Source organism: Hermetia illucens, chromosome 2, assembly GCF_905115235.1.
Source record: "Hermetia illucens chromosome 2, iHerIll2.2.curated.20191125, whole genome shotgun sequence".
Classification (NCBI taxonomy): domain Eukaryota; kingdom Metazoa; phylum Arthropoda; class Insecta; order Diptera; family Stratiomyidae; genus Hermetia; species Hermetia illucens.
In genome coordinates, this window is record NC_051850.1 from 127,293,704 (window position 1) to 127,320,878 (window position 27,175).

Consider the following 27,175-nt stretch of genomic DNA (forward strand, 5'->3'; position numbering starts at 1 on the left):
GTTGTGTTTGTGTATACAAGAGAAAAGGTAATCCTTCGCATATTCCGCTCCATAATTTCTCCAGGGAATACACAATTTTAATATAACGAAAAAGCCGAACGGCTCTGTTTCACTTTATGTGTTATCTCCTAAACCTAATTTTCATACAAAGCAGAAAACTTTTCATTTCATTCAATATAGGACGCTATGTGAACAACAGGAAAATAACCCGATGTAATCCACAGATCTTGCATAATTAAAGGTGTTAAAACAGTTTTTCCTAGGTTTAAATTAAAACGTTAACTTTTCTAGAATCCTCACCTTACTTGGGGATCTGTTCTAACTCTAAGCTCGGGAAAACATGTTTCCGAGGAAATTATGATAATTTTATTGCATATAAGTCCTGGTTACTGGCCTTTCCAAAGAAAATGTCTAGAATTTCGTTTTTCAGGATGTGTATTAGCAAAGTGGGTATACACAAGCAAAGTCCAGTGCAAGATAGAAAGGTGAATAAAACATGCTTTCATAAAGGATCAGGGAGCTGATTGTGGGAAGGTAATTCAGTAGCATTATTAAAGTGATAAATTCTAGTAAATTTAGTAGTAGTGATGTTAAAAATCAAAGCAGATGAGGTGACAGGACAAATATGAATGGAAAAAGGAGGAACACCTAAAGCGAGATTATGAAGTTTAAACAAGTGGACCTAAGCAATAGGTAAACGGGGATGGTCTAAATGTCCTCTCAATGACAACCCTTTGCAAACCAACGGAATTGCTCCAGGAAACCGTCGGATATAATTATTCATCGAAAAATTGTAAAAGGCGAATTTTTAAAGAACTAGAATTAGCCTGTTTCCACTCTTCCGCTCTTCCAATATTACACAAAGCAATGCCACCACGATATCCACGAAATCAAAATGGTGGCACTCGCAAACTGCTGCAAAACTGCTGATGAATCTGAGCAAAATGGCCCTATTGTATTATAGAATCTCCGCCAAAGAGCACTATTATTCCAGTAGTCCTATCCATGCATGAACCATCAGGAATATGGCCCCACCAGATAATATTGTATAATATCTACCGTTTGTGCCGATGTCAGAGACTTCCATAAAACATATATAGTCAAAACTAAAGAAGAGGCGGTAATAAAGTAATGTAATCCAAGACAACTGCCAATTATGACGAATACAAACTTTATAAACCACGGGGTAAAGCATGCTGCCTGTCAGAAGATGAGAATAACAACAAATCAATAATAATAATCGTTGGCGAAACAACCCATATTGGATCAGGGCCTTGAAGTGTATTAGAGCACTTCATTCAATACCGTAGCGGTACACTACAGGATTACAGTACCCTGTAGGAGGCAATGTGGTCAGCACTGCGCTCGCCCGAGATAATAACCCTGATTTGACTCAGGTACTCATTTACAGCTGAGTCGACTGGTATCCAACGTCAAATCATGATACAAACCCTACTGCCACCAGTGAGACTTGAACCGCGATCTTCCGCACGATAGCATTGTGCTCTAACCACTCAGCTATCCGGACACTGTAATGAATACTGTAATTCAAAGTCGTCGAGCGGAGATTCCATCTCGCAGTTTAGACAAGTTGCTAAAACTCAATTCTCTCTACAGGTGAAGGTGGTAAGAGTCAATCTTCATCAGAAGGGCAGCCTACTATCTCACTGATTAATGCCAACAAAACAATAGATGTTATGACTTTGGCACCACGTACCGCGGCAATGTATGATGTCACTAACAGTCTACCAGTTATTTTTATCATTACAAGCCACGAGACAATATTATATAAAGAAAGATAAACGAATGAATCTACAAATTGACGAACACAAAAAAAAGAAAAAACAGCAATAGTATTTCGCTGGTCATTCTATTAAAATTCGGCTCTAACAAATACAAAGTGGTTGGATATTTAAGCGAGATGAACGAAATAATACTAGCAGTCGCCTCTATAACTAAGTATGTACAATAAAAGCTTCAAAGCAAGCTATCTTCAAAGAAGTTTAGTGATTGACAATTCTGAAACTCTTCATCATCATCAACGGCGCATTTTATCCACAACCGGACGGTCATGGTATCGCTCACAGATTTCGTCATTGTGCAGGCTACGGAATTGTCCATCCTTATGTAGGGGGTCAAAAATTCTTCGGAGGATTTTTCTCTCGAACGCGGCCAAGAGTTCGCAATTTTTCTTGATAAGAACCCAAGTTTCCGAGGAATACATAAGGACTGGCAAGATCATAATCTTGTACAGTAAGAGCTTTGACCCTGTGGTGACACGTTTCGAGCGGAACAATTTTTGTAAGCTGAAATAGGCTCTGTTGGCTGACAACAACCGTGCGCGGATTTTATTATCGTAGTTGTTATCGGTTGTGATTTTCGACCCTAGATAGGAGAAATTGTCAACGGTCTCAAAATTGTATTCTCTTATTCTTATTCTTCCTGTTTGACCAGTGCGGTTTAATGTTGTGGGTTGATTCTGAAACTCTTGCTTGATAGAATTTTCGGCTCCGTTAAGGAGCACAACAATTGTGTATGCTGCGTACCAATACAGATTTCCAGAGAAAATTATGGCTTCCATCAGAAAAAACACGCAGTGTGATCGTGATTGGTGATCTGAAAGCGGACTTTGCCAACACTCCAACTCGGGAATATAATGGGAGCTTGCACTTGGTAATCGTATCAACAACAGTGAAGGGGTTGTTGATTTTTGTAACTTTTACTGCTTCATCGTCGGCAGCATACAGTGCGAACATAGGACCTGCCATAAAATTCGATTTGAAGATCGACCATATCGTGTTCAGCAATAGAGTTAGAAGTTGTCTACTGAATGCGGGTAACAAAAAGGATACTGACAATGTTTTCGAAAGGGGCCAACAGGCCATCATTTGATAGCCGCTCATAGTGTCTGGCTTATGCGGGGTACCCAGTAAACGAACTGGCCCATGTTGAGGTTCCCAAGGTAGACCCCAGATCATACCAGATTGGTCGAGCACTCCCCTGGGGATTTTCTTAAAGCAATTCAGGAACACTGCTATAGAGAATGGGAGGATGGCTTTCTGGCAAAATCACCAGTTAATGGAACTTTTTTCTCTGACATTCACGAAACTCTACCCATAACTAAACTTGAAGCCATGCGCAGATTTATATCTACTGAGGAAAAAATACCGAATCGTCTTCAGACCAATCACACATGCAATATTTGTTTTCTTAACAGGTTTGGCAATCTATATTCAGATAAACGGATAAACACTTGCACTAATGAGCACATAATTTTTTGGTGTAAGGATTATGTCCGATTTCGGGTTAAGTGTAGATGGTATTAACAATTTTTTAACCTTAAACAAATCTTCTTGAGCAGAAATCCCTGCATGATTGATGACCTTTCATATTTCTTTAATGAGGCTAAACTCAGATTACAACACATATGGATTCTTTCGCATTTTAGCGGCACTGCATTTCCTATCCTCCCTTTTATTTTCTCTGCATCGACCTTTCGCACCCCTCGGTGTTTAAACGATTCGCTGTGGTTAATAGATTGGCGGAGAAGTTATCCGACCCACACCTTGTCAACTACCTGCCGAGCAGCCTCTTAAGGTTCGTCCATCAAGTTTCAACGCTCCTTTCTGGTTTTCGGCTGGAACCCGTTTGAATGCAAGCCGCAGCCAGCCGGTTCGGTCGTTTAAATGGAAACAGCAGCCAGGTGTTCTGGATCTGAACACTCGTACCAGTACAATGCAACCTGTTCTTCGGATTTGAAAACTTTGTTCACAAGCGAGGTCGGCTCGTTGTGATCGGTTTCGCCATTTTATTTTATCAAATGCCTGTTCCGAATGTAATCGCGAGGCTTTTAAATCCCCATCCAGCGTATCAAATCACAGTTTTTTCGGCCGTCCTTTCGGTCGCTTACCGTTGACTTCGATGTTCAGACCAATATTGGCAAGTGAATTCTCGTTAGTGACCATACCATCGAAAACGCTTCACTCGCAGCTTTTCAACGATCCCCATATCGGTCGCGGATATCTTGATTTCGGATGTGATCAAAACGTGCGACGCCACTAGTGCAACGTAACATCTTCGCCTCCATTACCACAAGGCGCCGTTCATTGTCTTTTATAGTCGGCCAACACTCAGAACCATATAGGGCGACTGGACGGACGACATTGCATCCTCATTCGTCATTATCAAGCCATGACTAAAAGCACTAATCTAGATCAACCCCTTATTTAAATTTCATCAAACTCAAATTAATTATTACCTGCTAAGTAACGATTAAATGTTCATAACCTAAAACATTATTGACTAACATTTGTCAAGCTTCAAATACGTCTCCAGCCTGTCCGGGTAGGCTCGGACACTAAAGTGTTTGTAAGTGTTTCGGCTTGATAATAAAGAATTGAACTTAATAAATACGTGATTGGCCTTTTTTGGCCAAGAACGGTAGTGTATTTCTGGTGACATAGGATAGGTGCCTCCGATTAGTGCTGTTGGTGCACTTCATGGGGGTTTCAGGTCCCTAAAAGTAATTCAGAGTGATAGAAGCTTGTGGGATAGCAACCTGCAAATTTCGAAATGGTACTGCTACCGAAACATCAGCAGCTCCTCAGCGGCCTATTATTGGTTTCTGCAATGTGCGCACGCTCCTCAACAACTATATCCAAGGTCCCCAAAATATTGGCTTCCCCAATTGGAGCGAGAATTCCAACGATATAAGTCGGACATTTTGGGACTAAGGCAAGTAAGATGGTGGAACTTTGGAGAGTACTCCCTTACTTCTTGCAGTAATGTGCTTTTGTACTTTGGCGAATCAAGTGATGACTGCCGCAAATCGCGCTCTGTTGATTTGTGAATGGGTTTTTGATTGAATTCTGACTGCAAGATTCCTATCCAAGTTAAGAAGCAGCACAATTGTACAGTACCGTTCAAGAAGGAATATTTCCAATGTGGTATAGAATTATGTTTTCTATGAGCAAGTATAATACAATTACAATTAAGGAGAGACTGCCGCAAGGTAAAATTAAGATCGTAATGGATAATCGGGATGCCAAGGTGGCCACTGACAACACCTTGATTAGGTATGTGACGGGGAACGATAATGATGGGAGGTTTATGGATTCTTGCAGAACCAGCAATCAAATTGACCACTTTGTAATCACTAGTAGATTTAGGCATTTTATTTTAGATGTATTTAGCAAGAGGGCACTGACATTGACCTCGAAAAATGATCGCTTACGTTCATTTGCGTTTTGCGTCCCTCACTTCCAACATGGTTGGAGCTGTCGATTCACAGTGGAGAGGCTATCTTGAATAACCCGCCTGAGAATATGTATGAATATTAAGCCGCCATAAAAATATGCTGCTGCCTTAAATGCTACATAAGATGCGGATAGATGAACGGAAGGGATTGTAAGCTCTATTGATCGCTGTGAGCGATGGTGGCCGAGGCGCGATCAAGCAAAGGGAAATTTGTTATTGCGCTGCTTAACCGCATTCATTTATTTATTCATTAACGAACCATAAGCTGAGAAAACTCCAGTTATTTATTGCTGTCAGAAAGAGGACAACGCTTAAAGCTACTAAAAGAAGATAAATTTAAGGACCAAGCTGTTGTGCGTTATAACCAAAATCTTGGAGTCGGGGAATGGAAATAGTTTCGAGCTCCGCGAAGGGCACTTTGAAAACACCTACATTGGGTGTATTATCATACAAGGCGCAGTGTGGCAGGCGATGTCGTTAAAGGCGAAGTGGTCCATCAGACCCGACAAATGTTCGCAAAATGTATATAAATTCAGGCAAGCTCTACACTGTAGTAGTAGCGGAGGCGGTAAGTGTAGTCCGTAAGAGTTTTTGCTTCAAGCGAAGATGAATTTACGTTGCACTTACAAAGCAAGGCAATCACAGCTACGAGCAGTAGAGGGTTGAAAAGTGAGGAGGGCTGGATGGAGCCAAAATTAGAGGATGGGCAAAGTATAATGCCCGATAATTTTGCAGCTTGATTGTTGACTCCCAAGCAGTGGGTATCGAAGCCTATTGTTGAAATTGATTGTAAGGTCTTAAGTGTAGTACTGATGTATTTGGCAGAGCACAACCAGTGTTTAGGTTTGAAGGGAGACGTAGTTCATAGGCGACGGTATAGCAGAAAACAATTTAAAACGGTCAGTACAGAGCAAGGACCAGTAAAGCGGAGAAGAATGTCTTTCATAAAGAATAAAAATAAGAAAGGGCCCAGAATAGAGCCCTGCGGTATGTCAGGGAAGGGGAGAAAAAATGAGATGTTCAGCCGTCAAAAAAAATATGGCAGGATCGGTTGTACGGTAGTGACATGGTAACCCTGAGAGAGGAGAGTTTAGACAGAACTATCTTGTGATTTACATTGTCGAAGGCTTCATCAAAGTCAATGTGGGTAATATGCACTTCCTGTCGGGAATTTAGACAAAATTGTTGAACTCGAGCAGGTTGGGGTCAGTAAACCTACGCTTAAAAAACCATGTTGCTGTTTCACAATTAGGTGGCCAAAGTGAGCGAATAACCAGTCGTTGACAAACCACTGCAAGATTCTGGAACAGGGGAAGAGAGGTGAAATGGAACGGTAATTCTCAACAAGAGTAGGCTCGGCAAGTTTATAAATGGGGGTAAAGAGAGCCGCTTCGCAAAGGTCAGGAAAATGGTTCCCTTAAGCATCTTGTTGAATATAATGGAAGCGAGATGCATTGACCAGCGAGGTTTTAAAGACCGTCATAGCGAAGATCGACGTTGACGTCAAGCTTGCCAATCAAGTACTAGACAAGGAGAAGGACTAAGAGGCGAATGGTAGGAGAAACAGGCAGGCTACATCCAGCAGTACAGGGAGGAGGAGGGCAATAGGGAACATAGACTGAACAAAAGCAGTGGTAGAGTGAATCGAGTGGGGAACGAGGAGTTGGCAGGAGAGCTAGATAATTTGATGGAATGGGAGCCTGGGCGCGACTGCGGCAATTGCGAGTGGTAGACCAGAATAGCGTGAGGGCTCCGTGCTTTAGTCTTCACTGACCGGATATTCGTTTCTGGAATTAAGAATTAAGGATTTGACCGGGGAACGCAAAGCTTTGGAAAAAGAGCAAAGCCAGCATTGATTCCAGAGGACAGGAACTTTCCCCTACAGTGAGCTTTTGACGAAACTTTTTGCGAACTTCTGTAGCGAGCCAGACAGGATGAGAGGAAAAGGGGGGGACGTAATAGGCAAAAAGATAAAATGGTATAAAAGACATTGGTCACGCTTTAATCGGTTATTTCCACACAGACAACAATGCTAGGAATCCGGGACGTTTCTCGAAGAGCGTAGGAAGGGGATGATCGTTAAGATTCCAAAGAAAGGCAACCGTGCTTACGAAAATTAGAGACTTACTTGCATACTCCTAGAACGCGTTGAGGAACATCTCGAAAGCGTGAGCGATAGAGAGTAGGCTGGTCTCCGCATGCGGATCCTCCTGCATTCATCATATCAACACCTCAAAAATCATTTTAGGAAAGTTGCTCTTTAGCGATTTGGTAAAAGGTTTCGGCAGCGTCGACAAGGGAGCGTATCTGGTGTGCTCTACTCTCTCTCAATTTGTATATCTTGGAATCGTGGGCATTGCCAGCGGTGACGCCGAACTTTCAGCAGACCGTATACGGTGGTGCGTAGGCGTGGTTGACGCGCCATACTTGGTTGTGAAGTCGTTGCGCCAATGAACCTTACGTATGTGGCTCCTGAACTAAGATTTTGCGATGAAATATGAATGGGAAAACATAGATCGGGTGCGTCTTGCTTTTTGACAAATTACTGACTATGTTTTTTCCGTTTATGGTACCATGAGAACGCTTGGGTTCAAATTCATGAGTTTTTAGTACCAATAGGACCAATATCTTTATTGATAATTCCACGTTCTGTCGCGTTTTTGAGCTGGTACGTATAATAACTCCTTTTGAAACGATTTAACGATTTGTCAATGATGCATTGTTCAGCAGTTAGCACTTGAGTCTTGCTGATGGCACTTGTTGTTTTCAGATTAACTTGGTAAACGTTTTTTCGTCCTATCAGGCGTTGTAACCCATCAAGGAGTTTCTTTTGGCTCAAAAGGCATAGCATTAAAATATGAAGTAGAAGGTTGGTTTGTGAAAATAAAGTAATAGTTTGCATAAGCGCTGCTACGTCCACAGTAGGTATGGCTGGGTGTTCTTTTGGACATTACTCTAAAATACTTTTCAGTGAATATCTAGCTTCTCTAGGAGCTGAGTTAGACTTATTTACAAATCACTGAAAATCATCACTTATTTCAACCCCATCGGTCCCAAGATTATCTTGCTTGAATCAGAAGATTGTCCATCTTTTTCTTGTATCAAGTTAAATTTTTCAACCGGGTTTATAGCGCTAGTAGCGTCCTACTCATCCACTAATATCTTAAATGTATAATCGCGTTAAAAGCAGGTTTTGATCCCATCGGAAATTATGAAACTACCCAGACACCGACGATCGATCATTTGATAGCTTAGATGGTGGTTTGAGAGTTTCCCAACTGTATTCCAGTCCAGCTAGCCGACTCTGCTGTGTTAAGACAAAAAATTTCCACAGCTTTCGGAAGGGGCTGAGCTAGCCGTTAACATTTGTTATGCAAAAAACATCAATGTCCTCAGAAATATAAGATGCAGTTTCTGATTGAAAGAATCAAATGGCAACAACCTCATCACCAGAAAATGAACTATTCTTTTATATGTTTAAATTTGTGATTACTTTATGAAGCAGATGACTTTTCGAGAACTCTTGCAAAAGCTACCCATAATAACATGGACATTGAGCCGCTCTTTCATGATAAGCTTTTTATAATGTAGTGTGACCCAATATCACGGTCGTCCGCTGGTGTTGCCTTAGAGCCTTGGCGTGGAAACAGCTTCAGGGGCAGATAGCTCGGAAGCTGTTTTCCGCTCTCCCAGAGGAGTTCTCTGGCCTGCGCAGAATCGTAAGGATGGACAACTCGTAAGCTTTTTCCAGTATACGCAAAGGAGCTCAAAAGCTGTACCTCTTGCTATTTGCTTACCTAATCTAATTTATAATTACTTTTTTACTTTTTTTCGCACAAACTTTTGTCCAAATTCCATATTTAGTGATTTTCTTACACTCACTTTTCCCAATGTAGATTCCCATTTCAACGACGTTTCTGTGGTGTTATTTTTCTCCCACAGGTTATAATATTCTGTACTTGCAATATCTCTAAATAAGTTATTCACACAAGTGAAATTTGATATGCAGTCTGTCTGCAGGTAATTTCAATTTTTTTACTTGTGCGCTAGGCGACTCAAGTATTTTTTGCTATATGTATTTTTTGCTGTATGTTTATTATAATTTTGATAGAAAGTAATTGCTGTTTAATCTGGGAATCACCTTATTTACGGCTTTGGGAAGTGTGCTTTAAGGTTTTGTGTAGGATTACTTTTAAGTTTGGTTCTGCATATTTATTTCATATATTCTGGTGACAATCGTCGTCCTGCATGGTATATATGAATCCTTCCGTCCCAGGAAGCACACTTGCAAATCTATAAATAGTTGCCAAACACAATTCGTGATTTATCGTAGATTCCCTTCGACTTTTATTTGTCGATCCGCTCTTCACGTGGCTTCACTCTACTCAGGGTATTGAAAAATCGATTCTTCAAGTTAAGTAGAGTTAGTCCACAGTGTGCCTTATAAACAGCTGCATGCAAGAGTCGCCTGCTTTCCGCTGTAAATGCCAACCCCGTACCGAGTCGACTTTGGGGTGATGTTGTGACGCCACGTCAATCATCCGCTCCACGGCGGAGTTTGGATGATGCATTCGCAATTTGAACATAGTAGTCGGTATCGGCCGCTGGACGTTTTCCAGATCGATTTTGGTCCACGACAATATTCCGAATGCATAAGCCACTGAAGGGGTACCGAATACGTTCAATACGCTTATTTTAGTCTTCCTCGAGAGATGTGATTTCAGTACCAGCTTCACACGTTGCAAGAATTCGGAAAGCGGAGCATCCTTCCGATCATCAAATCGAGCATAAATTCTTTGCAGAATTCCTAGATATTTGTAGAAGTCCGTTTCGGTCATAGGTTGCATGTGGAGATGACGAATGCTATGTCTGACATGCGGCTCGTGATGACCTTTACGGATAGCATGGATTTGACACCTGCCACACTCCAAATTTCACCCGAATATCAAGGCTGAACATGTCTACTATTCTCAACAGACTTCTAAAGTGGTCTTCAGTAAGAGCATATAACTTGATGTCATTTAGGTACATCAAGTATGTCAGCTCACATTTATCACGTACGCCATATTTGATTACAAAACCATGCCCTTTAGCATCACTCAGTAGGCATGAAAAGACGTCCAGTGCCATGTAAAACCATGAGGACTCAACGAATGAAAAATGCTCCTCCGTATATGGATTGGCTCTGAGGTATTGGTACAATCATATGAACACATTGATAAGGTAGTTTTCCACCCTTCCACAACTGTCGTCAAAAACTTTATTAGTTTCCGATCAATGCAACACAGATGTAGGACATAAATTAGCCAGGTGTGCGGGACGCTGTCAAACGTTTTGGCGTATTCGATTTAGCAACTAAAGAGATTTCTTTGGTCTTTAGTTGTTTCTCCTACATTTATTATTATTTGTTTTACGCAAAACTTTAACAAAATTAAGAGAATTTTCGTTTTTGACTAAACATTTTTTACTTAAGTTATGGGAATAATGTACTTCGTGAAGCATCTGTGTCTTTGGTTCAAGTTCTATTGGCTTTATATATATTATAGCTCCTCCCTCATGATCGGTTTATCCATTTTGGGTATTCAGGATCGGTTTGTTTTCAAAGAGCCAACCGGAAAGGATGTTGTTTGGTACCCATAGATAGTCTTAAAGATACGTTCGTCTTTTGATGCGGAATACATCTTTTCAAAAAGGTTGCGAGGAAGTGGTGATACCTGTTAAATAATGTAATAAAATTAAAGTTAACCTACATGTGAATTTGTCCACACAATAATAAAGCTCCCCTTTTGATGTCACTCCATAGGGCGTTTTAATATGTATCATACATATAAGTATTTTCCTAACGTGAGCAACGTCCACTCAATTTATTTTGAATGTAATAAATACGAAGCACTTTGATATCCAATAAATTGAACTTTCGAGGACATATCCATATAAACGCCATTTAGGTATGAACTTTATATTAGTCAATGGAGGGAAACGTGGTTGACAGCTCCGGGCAATACGTGGGATATATTTTACGTAATCCTGAATTGATTTTGCCCTATAATTTCCTAGAATTCCAATTTAAATAAAAATGTTGAACCGAGAAATTGCATTTTTGCTTTGCTAAATTTATATGCTCAAATCAGGATAAATCATTTAACTTAGCGCTTTTCTTCACGATATGCCCTAAAGCAGAGAAAATAAGCATTCCCCATGGGAGTCCTTTAAGTGGAAAAACAAGAAAATGAGCTTCGTAACAACATTAGTTACAATGACTGAACTCTGCATAAATGTGTATGAAATGAAATGTTCGTAGACCGTAAATATTTGGGGGATTTCTGGGAAAAGACAGGAATATTTTTACGAATCCAGACGGTGAATGCAGACACAAGGTTGCTAGTAGCAATTTCTGTTTGAATTATGGAGCAAATCCTCATTAAAATCAATCTGCTTTCCGATTGTTGGCTCCGAAGAGATAAAGTTGTGAATGTGATACATGAGGGAGGTGCGACTTGTTTTGATGACATCTAGACATAAATCAGAGTAATTTTCTAGGAACGAAGTATGTATGTGCAAACTCAATGGCAAAAAAATTTGGTCTACAAACTACATCATACAGCAATATCAAGAATGTTCTTCCATGCTTTTTTAAAATTACATAAAAAATAAAAAGATTACTGTGAAAGCATATTTTGTGTATAGTATTTCAGTAACTACTTGTATCTTTCTTTAGTGCTCGCCTGGGTTGGCTCTTGTTGAATAAAGATCACTTCACTTGAGGCTGACGCGAAATCTGTTTTTCGAATGTGTCACTGCGTAATGGAGCGCTCACTGGAACAGCGGTACGCGATCAAGTTTTGTGTTCGGCTTGGGAAAAATGCAACGGAAACTTACCAAATGCGCAGGGACGAGGGACGCATTTCGAGATCCCAATGCGGAAGGCGGCATAAGGCCATCAAGGATTGCCGAGGGGAGGTCATTGCCGAGCCTCGTTTTGGACGCCAAACAACTGCCCCAGCGTGTGCGCGAAGTTTTGAGTTTGGACCGTATGCGGTTACTTATCCAGGTAATCGCTGAGACCCTAAACTTGTTGACATTCGGACGGAGGATTTGCAAATGCGAAATGTTTTTGCAAAGCTTATGCGACGGGGGAATTATTACGATGGAATATACATGATCCAGAGTTTCTTAACTTCGTTCTAACCTGCAAAAAATCCTGGATGCTCATGCGCATCAAAAAAAGCTGACTTTCTTTTTCGACGTCAGAGAAATTGCCCATTTTGAGTTTGTACCGCAAGGGCAGTCAACGGAACCTTTTACCTGGAGGTGTTCAAGGGACTAAAACGACGGGTCGCACGCCTCAGGCCTGACATCAAAGACGTTTTCAAGCTCCACCACGACAATGCTTCCAACCACACGGCCTCCTTCATTACCAAATTTCTGACCCAGAACAAGACCTCCGTAGTGCTCCAGCCTCTTTACAGCCCTAACTTGGCTCTATGTGACTTTTTGTTGTTGCCCCAACAGAAAAAGCGCTAAAGGGAACGGACTGGGAGTCGGTGGAGAACATTCAAGCTCAAGTTACGAAGTTCCTGAGAGGTATTTCAGTCGAGGAGTTTCAGGGTGCTTTCCAGGCGTGGCAGAATCTTCTCCGCAGGTGTATTGATGCAGGAGGAGACTACTTTGAAACGTCTGTACGGGACATGATCCCGCCAATGCTGTTACCGGCCGAACCTCACGCTCCGTGGAGGCTTTTTGAACCATCCCCCAGTTCGGCGAAAGCTTTAAGCCTCGACAAGGGGACGCATTTAGACCCGCCTCGGCTGTCGAGATTGAAGGAGTTCTCCAATCACTCTAGGATTTTAAAGAAACCCTCATATGGTGGGTGTAGTGGCCTCTGGGCAGCGTCCACCCTAATGAGCACTTGCGAGCATATGTCGAGGTCCTTGGGGGTGCCGACCTCCGGGTTCGTGTGTCAGGAAGATTAAGTCGGCCAGGGTTTCGAAACCAGGTCTCTGCTCAGGGACCAGCATGCTCGAGTTGCTTAACCCTGCTCTGATATCCAGCACAGGGTGGAAGGGGAGCTGCAGATCCTCTCCGTACATATTTCCGCGGGGCTGGCTGTGAACTCCACTCAATGGGCTGTACGAAGGCGGAAAAGGACTGCGGATGGTATGTAGTGGTCCTGTGGCGTTTGAAACCCAGGACCTTGCGTAACTCTGAGGTCGCAAATTTAAATGATCTTTTTGAGTCAGGTAGAATCCCACCCCTACCCAGTTACAGCCAGCCAGTGAAGTACTAAAGAAGGGTACAAGTCCGCGAAATACTAACATATGCCTACAATCATTCACTGTTTAGAATAATTTTTGTTTTTCTTTTTAAGATTTTGTTTGGGGGGGGGGGGGGGGGCGGTGGTTAACATTTTTTTTAACGAATTTGGTCATGTTGAGTATCAAATGGAAAGTCTCGGTTTCGATTTTCGAAACAGTTTTAACATTCGTTGAATAGGCGGAGAGTACGGGATATTGAAAGTGACGATTTCTTGAATGGTCCCATTTTCAGAACCTACCCAACCGAAAAATCTGAAGAAAATTATAAAGCTGAATCTATACGATCTCCCGCCCTCAAGAGCAACAGAAAAGGAAAATGAAAACAAGTCGAAATATCGGAAGCTGGACGCTCTGGGTGTAAAGGTTTTGGGTTCATCTTGTGTGAGAATTTCCCTATTTACGTTTTCCCATTCGCGTATACCTCGAATTCAAAATATTCCATGGTATACATATGTATGTAGTTCACTTTATATTATGTCTTTGAGTGCGGTAAGTTCACGTAAAATCCACAATTTTAACCTTCTATGGCTTTGTTAATCATATTTGAATTTTCGTTGCAATTATGCTATTAATTTATGTTATTAATTATAGCCGTACCAGGTTTTGTACATCTAGGTTGGGCTTATGACGTATGGAGTTGCCAAATCTCCCATCAGGCACGTGCGAATAGAGGGAACGCTCGGTGGATCCGTTATGGCCATTCACGCATCAGAAGATGTGCATGCATGCGCATGCTTATGCGCAGGCTGGGTAGGTGAATAAAAATTGGCTATGGAACGGATACCCAGAAATCAAACCAATTATGGAGTACGAGGAAGGTTGCTTTTTCACAATGTAGGGCTTCGACAACCCAGTACCGACAGTTTTCGGGAGTGGGCAAGTGCCGGTATCCAGCGACCGAACAATGGACAAAAGTGGACTGCAAAAAGCGGCAGAAGGAGGAAAAGAAGAGTCGTCCCAAAGTAATCATTATTTGCAAGGAAGGCGATATATCCTACGCCAATATCCTTCGAAAAATCAAAGCCGATCCGAAATTCACAGATCTGGCCGGAATTGACAGACCTGGGCGGCAGTGCAAGTCATGTCAGGCGTATGCCAAAGGGGAATCTGATGCTGGAACTAAACAAATCTAGCGAGAAGCCAGTGGATAGTTTTCGCGGTCGGGTGGAGAAGGTGTTAAGTAAGCAGGGAGACGTGAAAGTTCGAAAGTAATAGAGTGCAGAGACCTAGACGAGGATGAAAAAGGCATATGGGGGTACACAGCACGCTGTTATTAGCTGGCTGCTGAAATCAGGGATTAAATTGATTACCGCGGGCAAAGTAAGAGTATCTTGGGTCGTGCACCGACTTAGGGAGCAAGTATCTCTCAAGAGATTCTTCAGATGCCTAGATTTTGATCACTTGGCAGCAGCATGTACTAGTGAGCACGATTGGTTGAGTAGATGCAGAAAGTGTGGAGAAGCGGGCCACTTTAAAGACTGCGGGCAAATTTACAAGAATGTCAACCAGGAGGCAAAGTAAGCGATCTTTATCCCCCCTGCATGATAAACTGGACACGGGAGACGCAGGGAGAATTTTATCGGCTTGTCAAAAGCCGACATCAACGCACACGAGATGTCGAATACCTCTGTTGCGTCAATGACAAACAGATATTTTATTTATCAATTCCATTTTTCAGTGCCACTGAAGTTAAGAAAGCAAGCAAACGAATGAAATCCGAGCAAGTAACAGAAGCAGATACCATTACATCTGAGCTCTGGAGAACGAAGGTCTATGGATCAGTGAGTTCTTCATTCGGAAAATTGAGGAAAGTAGAACACGATCTGACCGGCAAGAACGCACCACCGTTCCAATATAGTAAACAAGTCGAAAACCGAAAGGTGGGCGCTTCAGGTACGAAAGGTTTTGTGTATTTCTTAGTACGTAGCACATAATATATCCATATATTATATGAGAGTATCCACTTTCGGGTGATATTGACATTCATAGTCTTCAATTTCCAAAGAAGCAACAAATTTGAGGTATTATAACTTTGTTATTAATAGTGCAATTTCCACCAAACTTGGTAAGATCATGCTCTATATTATAGCCTATATTACTTCATGGTACTAGGATGAACTTAAGGGGGGTTTCTAACCAATTACAAAAAATTGTAGTAATATACTATTATTAACTTTATTTAAACAGATATCGGCATGGAAGGTATTTCGGAGCCCAGGCACCATATAGTGGCAGCCTCCTGATTTTTTTCAGAATTTTCGGTTTGGTAGTTTCTGAGAATGGCCCCCTTAAAGAAGTGATCATTTTCAACCCCCCGCGCTCTCTGTATGCGTGAGCGTTCACAGTTCCCACCTTTCTACCAAATTTGGTGTCAATCGCTATAACCGTCTCCGAGAAAAATGCATGTGACGGACAGACAGACAGACTGACAGACAGACAGTAAACCGATTTTAATAAGGTTTTGTGTAAACACAAAACGCAGTCTAGGGAATGCGCAAATTACAGCCCGATCCGATTGATGTTCCATAGCCTTTTTTGAACGCAATTGCGACATCGTTCACATAACCTTGAAACAAGTCGGGTTTGTCAAGAACTACAAACGCAATTCACGCTACGCTGTTACTCATGGAGAAACCCATAAGAAGCATCGTCCTCTCCCCATTGCATTTCTAGATTTAGAGAAGAAGTTTCACGGCATGGCACACAAATTCATCTAATATGCTCTGCGGCAACGAAAAGTTTTTCGGAATATGACTTATATAATGTCCAAATTTATGATTACTGAATGCATCTCAAATTGACCAGTGATCCTAAAGTTCCTTTAAAAGTTCAATTTAAAACTAATCATACGACTTAAACTAAGTTTTCAGGGTTTGCATGTAATGTGCGATTTTTTATTGAAAGTTTATTACGTGATCATGCAATTGAAGGTCGCTGTTCAAACCTTACTGAAGTCAGATTTACATCGCGACTGGAGGTATGACACCAGTGTGCTGTGAATGAGTATCCGCATCTTAGTGTACCAATATTTGTCTTGAGAGTCCAGGACTTAAATCCAGTTGGATTCTTTGTGTTAACGATTATTATTATTTAATACTGTGCTGAGTTTAGATCCCTTTCTCATCCGTCTAATATACTCTTCAGTAATTTCAAGGTGTTTGTGTCATGTAGTGCAAAAAATTTGCCCGATTTGTCCAGCCCATCACCAAACGCCAAAGAAATAGAGAAAATACCATTGTGTGCGTTTCTGTACATGGAAGGGGTGGAAACACCCGGGTCTTCTGGATGGGCAGAATTTGAGGGAAAAGGCAAATAGAAGTATCGACAGGTACAAATTCTATTGCCATAAACACTACTACACGCTGTCCACAAGGTGGGGTATTAGCACCATTAACGTGGAGCATAGCGGTTGATGAATTTCTAGGAGAGCTAACAAACACTGGAATGAAGATCCAGGGTTATGCTGATGATATTGTTTTAATTTGTAGGGGCAAATATGGGGATACCCTATGTGACAGACTTCAAACCGAACTGTTGGTGCAGAGAGGCCAAGCTGCGTATAAATCCAGCAAAGGCCAATATAGTGCTATTCACTAGGAAGCGCAAGCTTATTCACCTGAGACCCACTAAATTACATGGCATGGAGGTGAAACGAGTAACAGAGGTCCAACATTTGGAAATCAAACTAGGCTAAAAACTATTCGGGAAAACATAAACTTATGTCGGAAAGCTATAAGGGCTCTGAAGGTTTACAGGTCAATAGTAGGGAAAAATAGGGATGCACTCTGAAAATGCTGCACTGGATATACACAGCAATAGTTAGGCCAATGATTACCTATGTTGCGGTAATATGGGCAGAAAGTGTTGAACTTCGCACAACAGCCAGGGAGTAACACAAATTTCAAAGGCTGACTTGCGTATGGGGCAATGAGAATCTGCCCAATGGCATCTCTAGAGGTCCTTCTGGAATTGACTCCTTTCCATCTGCACGTATAGATGGAAGCAAGGATAACGATCTTCTCCATATCCGGGAGCGCATGTGAGGCGAGAGCAGTCTAAATCGAAGGAAAATTGATATCCTTTCGAGGAGGCATCACAAATTACTGATATCAAGTATAAAATGGCAACGAGGTTTCACTTCGATAAGAAGTTTAAAACAGGCTGGAGCAACAGGGAGAACTGGGAGAGCTGGAAATTGACAGACGGCTTAAACCAACAACTGATCATTTGCTACACTGACGGATCCTTTACGTCAAAGGGAGTAGGCGTGGGGGTCATTGGCCCAAGGCAAACGCACTTTGAACCAATGGGTAAGGACACCAGCATATAACAGGCGGAAATATGCGCCAGAGACAGATGTGCCCCCTTTACTCTCGAAAGGAACTACATGGGGCAGAAAATTGCTATTCTCACCTATTAAGGCACTTAGGTCCTACCAGGTTAATTCCAAACTGGTATGTGAATACCTGAGACGCATACCTGAGCACGCTCGGCTCGCTCAATAAGGTCTGGGTAGTCTGGGTTCCATGCCACATTGGATAAAAAGGTAGTAAAGCAGCAGGCGAGCTGGCCAGCGAGAGAGCCGCGATGCCGCTATATGGGGCAGAGTCAATCTATGGAGTCAGAAATGGGTTTATGGCTACGACATTGAAAGAAGAACGGCGTAGAGACTTTACTGGGCATATTTACCAGGAATGAAACAATCCAATCCGCTCGAAAGATTGTTTAAACCTCACGAAGAAGAGCCTCCGAATCATAATGGGAACACTCACCGATCACTACAGGCTAAACTATCGCCTGGGGAAGCTAAGTATATCTACGGTTACTACCCACACATTTTCTGGGTTAGTTTCCCGTACTCGTGCAAAGTAGATTCGGGCACCTGGGAGAATACTTAATGCCAGGTTGAAACACTTGGCAGTAGGGAACTTAATAAAGTTTCTGTCGGTTATAAGCTTAAACGACATATTATAGCTCATAGGTATATTATAGCAACTAAAGGGACACTAGTTCTTTTAGGACGCAGTGTGACATCTCTTCACGATATTATTATTATACGCCTTTAGCATGTTAGACTACTCACTTTAGTGTGATATTGATATTAAGTATTTTGGATTGCAATAAAGTTGCATGGCAGAGACAATTTTGAACTACCATAACTTTGTCAGTAATAGCACGATTTTGATCAAACTGGAAACATCATGCTCCACAATATAGTCTACATTGTAAACTATTTTTATGACTCTAGGGTAAAGTTACGGGGAGTTTCTATCCAATACTTCAAGGTTATAATAATATACTACTATTAACTTAATTTGAGTAGATTATTTTGAAACCTAATACCGCATATTGGCCGCTTTGTGTTGTTTTTGAGATTTTTAAGTTTGATAGCTTCTGAGAAAGGGTTCATAAAAGAAATGATGAATTGATAGCGCCGCACTCCTGGCCTTTCCAACAAATTCGAAAAGTAAGACCGGTTTCGGAAAGTACTTGTCAAGCCCTTTGATTTGATACTCCACACAAATATATTTTGGTCGAAAAAAAGATTGTGCGCCCCCCTTCTGAATATATTCCCTCTTAAATTGGCATAGAACCATGTAGCCCATTGCATGTGTGGGAACCCACAGTTCTCACCTTCCCCCCAAATTTGGCGTCAATCAAGCAAATTGTGTCTGACAGGCATACGCACAAGTATTTACTGCATACTTGGAAGTAAATATTCTCCTTGCACAGTGGAAGAAACAAAAACTATCGACGCCGAACATGCCACTAGGCGAACCTTCATCGTAAATGCCTCTCAAATTTCAGCCAATATACCTCCAAAATAACTCGGCAAATTTTTTGAGCGCGTAATCTCTAAGAGATTACTTGCAGTCGCAGAAACGGAAGATGGTCTGTCAGGGAGGCAGATTGGATTCCGGAAAGTGAAATCAACAATCGATACGGTCAGTTTGGTGAGAAACCTGGCTAAACCAGCTTTTGAAGCAAGCAAATGTAGCGCGATGATAGAGCCTTCCTGTGAGGAGGAAACAAATCTTCTCTAAATTTCTGATAAGAAGGTAGCGTTGTCGCGACTCAGATGAGGATCCTAAAGAATATCGAGCAACTTGTAGTGTTCCACAAGAATAAGTCCTCAGTCCTTTGTTCTTTGGCAAGTTGTATAATAGAGTGTTAACGTTGCGTCTCCCTAGCGAGGTCACCTCCATTGAATTCGCAGTTGACATTGGAATTACAATACACCAACGAAGCAATATGGCAGGTAAGGTCGTTTTTGCGAAACGCTGGACTATCAGACTATCAGACAGAGCACAAAACAAAATTGTTAGTGATCACTAGGCGCATTAAGTACAGGTCTAAGAAAATCAAAGCCAGGGACCAAATTATACATTCCAAGCGTACTCTCAAATATTTCGGGGTGATTTTCGACCAGAAGTTGAACTTCAAGAAACATCTACAAAGCTAGCTAGTTAGCTCGTTATTCGCTTGAATGCTACCAAATATAGGATGCGGATTTCCGATCCGCTCGTCGACAGTCGGCAGAAACAATGAGGCGAGAGTAAGAAAAGACGCTGTAGTCATAGGCTGATACCGTACGTCGAGAGTTAGATTAAACGAAGGCATGGTAACGTGTGCTAGGACTTAACTCAGTCTTTGGACGAACATAGTGACTGACTTCTAAAAACTGAGGATACTTTCACTGATTTGGTCATCATGATTCACTGAACTATCCGAGATTCTATTGCGTAGGGGATGATGCGGAGGATGCAGATTTTCATTGCCCAAGATTTGCGAGGCAGAAAGAGAGAGGAGGATCACCATCACAATTAACAGTTAAATACTTATTCAGCCCCGCAACGTAATACTATATGGCAGTCCCGAAGGAAGAGTGGATGGAGAAGGAAGTAGTTTTAGTGGATAAAAGTCCCACATAACTGCCTGGCAGAAGTCAGTGGCAGTTTTCGAAGCTTTCCACCTTCCATATAGAAAAACACAGGCAGATAGACTTATAGGCTGACAGGCTGACATTGAACCGATTTTAATGAAGGTTTGGTTTACACAAAACTTTAAAAATGTAATCTAGCCTATTTACGCTTAAGATAGTTGTGCTTTGGGATTTTTATTTTACTTTCATTATATCGCTGACCATAATTCGTTTTTAATTGTAGGAATCCTTTAAGTGGTTAACAATAAATAGTGACCGCACCCTACGCTCATTTCAATCTTACGTCCGAAAAACGTTGATTATTTCAACCCTTAGATTTCCTTGTTAGGTAACTGTTTTCGTTGCTCTATTTCCTAAATGAACCAGTCAGGAATAAATTTTCTCATTAACAGGGAGGGCATCTGGAGTACTCTACGGTAAAGGAAGCGTTGCGGAGAAACTTACAGTTGCTATTAGAACGACATATCGCTGTCCCATCAAATCAACAACTTTCACCAAACGAATCTAGATTGGAAGACAAAATAAATCGAATAGAAGATAAATATCAACAAAAATATTAATCACAATTTAGGATCAAACCTGCTTTTCTTTTTGAACTTAACAAGACATGGAAATTAAATAATTTGTCCATTCGAATAGTGTTCTTTCTGCCGACGGTATCACCGAATTAGTTGCCACTCGACATATGCATGGGTGCTAATCTCAATATCAGTGGAAAGCTGTGTTCCTTCGACAAGGATAAGACATATTCTCGGATGAGACAACACCGTATAAATAATTACGTTGGTTATCGGACAAATGTCCTCAATCGTCCCCACAAGAAGGCGAAAATGGCAGTGAATAGGTCTAATGCTGTGTAAGTATGGCAGATCTGTTGCTGGCTATACCATGCAGTGGTGTCCGCTATCCTAAGATGGTTGACGTGTAGATCACTCTAGAACTACTTAGTGTAGAACAGTGGTGGAAGAGTACAAGGCCTTCGGAATGCCTGAAAAACATTGCCAGCAACTGTCAAGGATAGTGCATATTTATAGTTAGCACATAGGAGTTTATGAACACCAACAAAGTTTCTTATTTATGAATACCATGCACGTGTCTACCATTTTATTAGTAGATTATGTATATTTTTACAGTCAGTGGGTATCTATACATATGTATTTCGATAATTTAGGGAAAATTGAAGCAACCGGTCTTCTGGATTCTAGAACGTAATCGCATGAATATCTTGACCCATTGCAGCATGTGCTTCTGCTGAAGAAGCTTACAAATTTTTGGTATAATTCCTAAGATATTATTTCATAGGATCGAGGGAAACTGAAAGGCCCTTTAAGCTTCTTTTCTGATGCTGTATTTCAGATTTTCTTAGGGAAAAAGATCCTGTGCAATTTTCAGTCTATTAGTAACTGATTTCGTTTTGGTCCTAATCTACTGTTATAGACATTCGCTAGTGTATTATTTGCGGCAAATGAATTCGAGATCAATCAACAAAAATGCAGCCCAGACTGTAAGTTTTGCAAAATCGCATAAGATTCTTGTGAAAGTAAAGCTTTCCACTATCTTCAATGGCTTAATACTTAGTATTTGCTTTGAGAAAAATACAATTCATATCAATATATTCTCTAAAATAATTTAATTAAAAAATTGCCATACCAATGAAACAATGAAACAAAACGATTACGGCTACGGCTACATGACTGCTAATCCACATGTTTTATATGTTCGATGATTCCGAAGAAGGGGTTGGTATCTATATCTAGGCGACTCTAGCTACTATAGAACTGGAAACACACACAAATCACTTTTCGGCACTGCACCGCACCGCACCGTATGTGCCTGCCAACTCAGGCAATACTGGCCCCGGGCTCAAAATCACTTTAATCGAATTACTATCACATTTATCGTTTATCCATCTCTTCCCCGTTAAGGACGTTGCACTATGTAATCAAGTAAATGATGAGAGCATTTCAGTATTGCCGACTTCCTTGTGAACTTACATCACCCTTGCATGAGGAAGGACAAAGCGCGCACCGCAACCAAAAATGTTGATTATTATTTTTTTCAAATCATTTCCACACATATCTTGGTTGCAATCAGATTTTTTTCACTTCATATCCACAGGACACTCACTAGAACACTGCACCTCAATTTTCCAGCTTCGAGCCTCGTACCTAAGACCGACTGATCCAAACTGAACTTTTTGGCGGTTCACCCTCAACTGCCTTCCTGTGTCCAACAACCACCTTTGTAATGGGGTGAAACTGATTTTTTTGGGGTGGCAAGTGGAAGTGGTTTATGTTGTGGCAGCTATGATGGAGAAGGCGGTAATGCCGGCGGTGATGAACACTGTGATGATGATGTTGATGATTATGGTGACGATGATACCTTGTCTGCTCCTATGCTGGTATGTGTGTGAAAGGTGAGAGAAATGGGAATACACTCTGTTACTTTTCTCCCAGGACAGCTGCGGTTTTGTCGTGTTCGCGCTCCAAAGTTCACTCAACAACTGGTTCTTTGCAGTGGATAGGATTGCTTGCATGGAACCATCATCGAATCTCGGTTGGAGAAGTCCCAAAGTAAGGCGCATGCTCACCACCTTCATGCATGTCCTGATAAGAAGAATACACGGCGAGGACATTGTCCTCAGCAGAGATGGATTTGGGAGGGAGATTGAAGTGCTATTGTCTCAATATAATTCACTTATAGAAAGCGCTCCTACGATCTGTAAAGAATGTAGGGATTACAATATGGCATTAGAAACCTGCAGTGTGTACCCTCATATGTAGAATAGAAATCCTTGTGATGAGAGATGAGAACAGTGCACTATCAATTTGTGCTGCTGGACCAAAGTCTGATTCTGATTGAAGTGATGTGCAGTGGTACTAAAGTGGGTATCAAATGAAGTAAGTGAATCTTCAAAAAATGTTTGATTTCAAACAGTAGATAAACGATACAGGGAGATTGAGCTTATTACCCTAAAAAGCATTACATTAAGTTGACCGAAGTATCACTTTGAATATCGATTAATGGCTACTAAACAGCAATCAAATCCTTCAAACAACTAAACTTTATAATTTGTAATTTGACTGTTGTGTATATATTCATAACCACAGGCCATGTGTGTCGAGCCAAGTTAGATCCCCAATTTAATAATAAAATACTACCTTGTTTCTCAAATAACTAATATGAACATGAAATGGCGAAAATGAGCCGAGACCGAACGGAAAACATGTAGTTTTCAGTCGAAAAAGAAGGTCATGCTAGCGGTTTTCATTACAATGACATTACCTATCATGATTTTTGCCATTACTACCTATGATGTTATTGCATAGCATGCTGATCTCAAGCCCAGGTAAACAAGGAGGGTTTGATGCAATTTAAAAAAATCATTAAGAACAAAATGATCGTACTGAGCAATCCTAAGCCTCCGAGAAATGTTAAGGTGTCCGCCTTAGTCAACGTGGCCGGATGGGCCCCGGTCGGAAAAGCCCGGGCGATTCATTCAAAAGTTTTTACGATAAACTGTACATTGGAGATGATGAGACAGATCTCTATCGAATATCGCGTCGAGAGCCGCCAAAACGGATAGAACAGCTGTGTTGCATTATTGACAAAAACGGTACGCCTACAGACCGACGAGTAGCAATGGATAGATGGCGAGAATATTTCGAGCAGATATCAACGGAAAAATTTGTTCATCCTGCACTTCCCAAGGAATTCCTAATATTTGAAACAATTCCACCTATCAGTGCGATTGGTGCTCAGAGGTGGCGGTGAGGAAGATGGGGCGGCAACCCTATCAGCCAAACCAAAACTAAGTGGCCGAGGAGAACCTCCATAGTGGTGGCACCGGGAGATGCTGTACTCACTTTGGTTTGCCGGCCGTGATCCAGTAGGCGAATGGTCCAAAGACCTAATCAGAGCGATCAGAACTGAGTCTGCACGGGGACTCATCTGAAGTGGCAAATTGGTCACGAAACCTTACCAGGGGTATACTGGTACCATGGGAACCGGGAAAGCCCCTGGACTTACATATTTCGGGTGAACTCCTGTTGTATGTGAGGACAGCTCGGTTATTTGCGGTTGGCCCCCCTAGTGGGAGTTTCATGGTGGTTGTGGTTGTGGTTGTGCTCAAGCGAGAAGAGACCTTCGGGCCTCGACGTGGTGTTGCGTATCAACACGGGTGCCGTACTCCTTAGTTCGGTAGAGATTTAAGTATCTCTTGCATCCACCAGTATGAATGCTAAGCCATGCACTTGGTATAGACTGGTACCGTTGTTGCTTGTCTCAGCGGGGCTCTGACTGTGGTCACAAAATCAATCCGTGTCTTAAGAGGACCGTAGGATTAAGTCTCACGACAGGTACCTACGTTAAACACCATGGACGTAACTGTCAGCGCGATTAAAATCGAGGAAGCAATTAAACGAATCAAATCAAGGCAAGCAAAAGCACTTGGCGACATAGCATCAGACTCTGGAAAGCGAAAAGCAGGAATCCAACACTGTGGCTTAGTGAAATCTTCAATCGGGTCATTCAGGAAGGCAGAACGCCATCTGACTGAAGAGAAAGTATCACAGTTCCAATATGGGAGAAGAAAAATGTCTTGCAGAATGTGTAAATTACCGTCCGATTCGGTTGCTGTCCCATACCATGAAGATTTTTGAACCCATTCTTGAGAAACGAATTTACGTTCGTTCAAAGAACCGCGAATTAAAACGTATCTGTCAAGGATTGTGGAACTATCGACGCAATTCACTCTGCGCGGTTACTCATATAGAAACACCATGAAAAGCATCGCCCACCGCACATTGCCATTTCTGGATGTGGAAAAAGCGTCTGCTCTAAGACAGCACCTGATGCCAAAAGAACTCTTGCGCTGGGTTCAGTTCCAGTACCAACATGCGAAAAGTAAAGCTGGAAGTGTGGCGAATATATCAAAACCGCACATCGTGTGTCTGTCCGTGTTCATCAAGGAAGCGCCATATCATCATTTTTAAGGTTTTGTGTGAAACAAAACCTTATTAGAATCGATTCGATGTCTGTCTGTCCGTCTGTCTGTCTGTCTGTCTGTCTGTCTGTCACACCCAATTTATTCGGAAACGGCTGAACCGATTGTCACGAAAATTGGTAGGAGCATGTGATCTGCCGTTCCCTTTACATGCAGCGACTGGCGCCATTTTGTGTTAAGTTTAAGGGGGGTTCCCCATACATGTGAAAGGAGGGTGCAAAATTTTTTTTCATAAAATGTGGCCATGTGGGATATCAAATGAAAGGTCTCAATTAGTACTTTTCGAGACTGGTTCAATATTTGATATTGGGTGAAACATAGGGGAGTGAGGGCTCAAAATATGACCCCCAAAAAGTGTAACAGGTCTCGTTCTCAGAACCTATCCAACCGAAAAATCAGAAAAAAATCTCAATAGTGCATCTCTACGAAATCTAGGCCTCAAAATATATCCGGTTCCGATATCTGCACAAATAAAGTTAATAATAGTATATTTCCACATTTTAGAAATTTACCCGGCACCCCCCTTATGTTCGTCCCAGAAGTACAAAATTTGGTATGGGTATAACGAAGAACATAATGCACAATTTGGTCAAGTTTGAAGAAAATCCAATTATTATTAACAAAGTTATAGAGGATGAAACTTTTCCATTTTTTGTGAATTTCGTGCACTTTAAAACCTGATGACGTCATCATCACATATCAATTCGTCAGTACCACACGAAGTAAGTTCGTATGAATTGGGTGGAAAAGAATTATTTTGTTTTAGTTCTTTAATCATTTGTATATGAATATCAATTATTCCAACGAGACATGTGTGTATGTAGGTATATAGTATATGCGTGCTAATGAACTTTGCGGGTAGAGCCTAATTCAGATAGATATAAGAAGTAAATCGGAAATATGGTTACGATCAATTTATATACGTGCCTATGTGTGTACAGTATTCGAAAATAGGCAGTTTGTTTGTTTAGGGTGAGCGTAACATCTACGGCTGTAATATGTACGTATGTCTCGTAGTTTTGTAGCTGTATACGGGTAGAAAAATGTGCGTTGAAATTGCTTAGATAAGATGAACACAAAACCTTTATACCCGAAGCACGAGCTTCCGGTATTCTGACTTGTTATTCTTGCTATGAACACTGCCACACGGGTCATCCAACGGCCAGTGACCTGATGTTTTCCTTCCGGTTTTCCTAGCGTCTAATTGTAAAAATGATCTCAAGCACCCGGTTTCAGATTGAATATGGCTAAAAGTGCATATTTGAATGGAGAGAATTGGAGAACTGCGTTTTCAAATTAGTTCGCGCACTAGCGCAATCTGGATAAGGTGGCGTTCCGCGACTGGTGTCCTTTTTGATCGACATATCAACAAACGTCTCAAATCTAAAATTTATCGCAATCTCGTTCGTCCTATCGCTCCCTCAGGTTTTGAGTGATTGCCGACTATAAGACGAAGATGCTGCGCTGGACTAATAGTGTCACACGTGTTGATCACATCGGAAATGAGAGTATCCACGATCGAAACGGAGTTGCACGGATCGTAGTAAAATTGCGAGAGAGGCGTCTTCGATGGAATGATCAATTAATTCGCGCTAAAAAGAATTTGACATCAAGTGTATGCGAACTTAAAATACCTCAATTCTCAACCAAAAGATG

At 41.5% G+C, this 27,175-nt stretch overlaps 1 protein-coding gene across 13 annotated transcripts in view; it reads right to left on the reverse strand.

Annotated features, from left to right (window-relative positions):
* Positions 1-22,991, reverse strand: part of LOC119649256 (Down syndrome cell adhesion molecule-like protein Dscam2) — a 252,363-nt gene extending 229,372 nt beyond the window's left edge. For all 13 annotated transcript variants that reach the window (XM_038051338.1, XM_038051337.1, XM_038051330.1 and 10 more), the window contains exon 1: positions 22,165-22,991. In XM_038051338.1, the coding sequence (XP_037907266.1) occupies positions 22,165-22,222 (58 nt within the window). In that variant the 5' untranslated portion in view covers positions 22,223-22,991. The remainder of the gene's footprint in view (positions 1-22,164) is intronic.
* Positions 22,992-27,175: the final 4,184 nt, after the last annotated feature.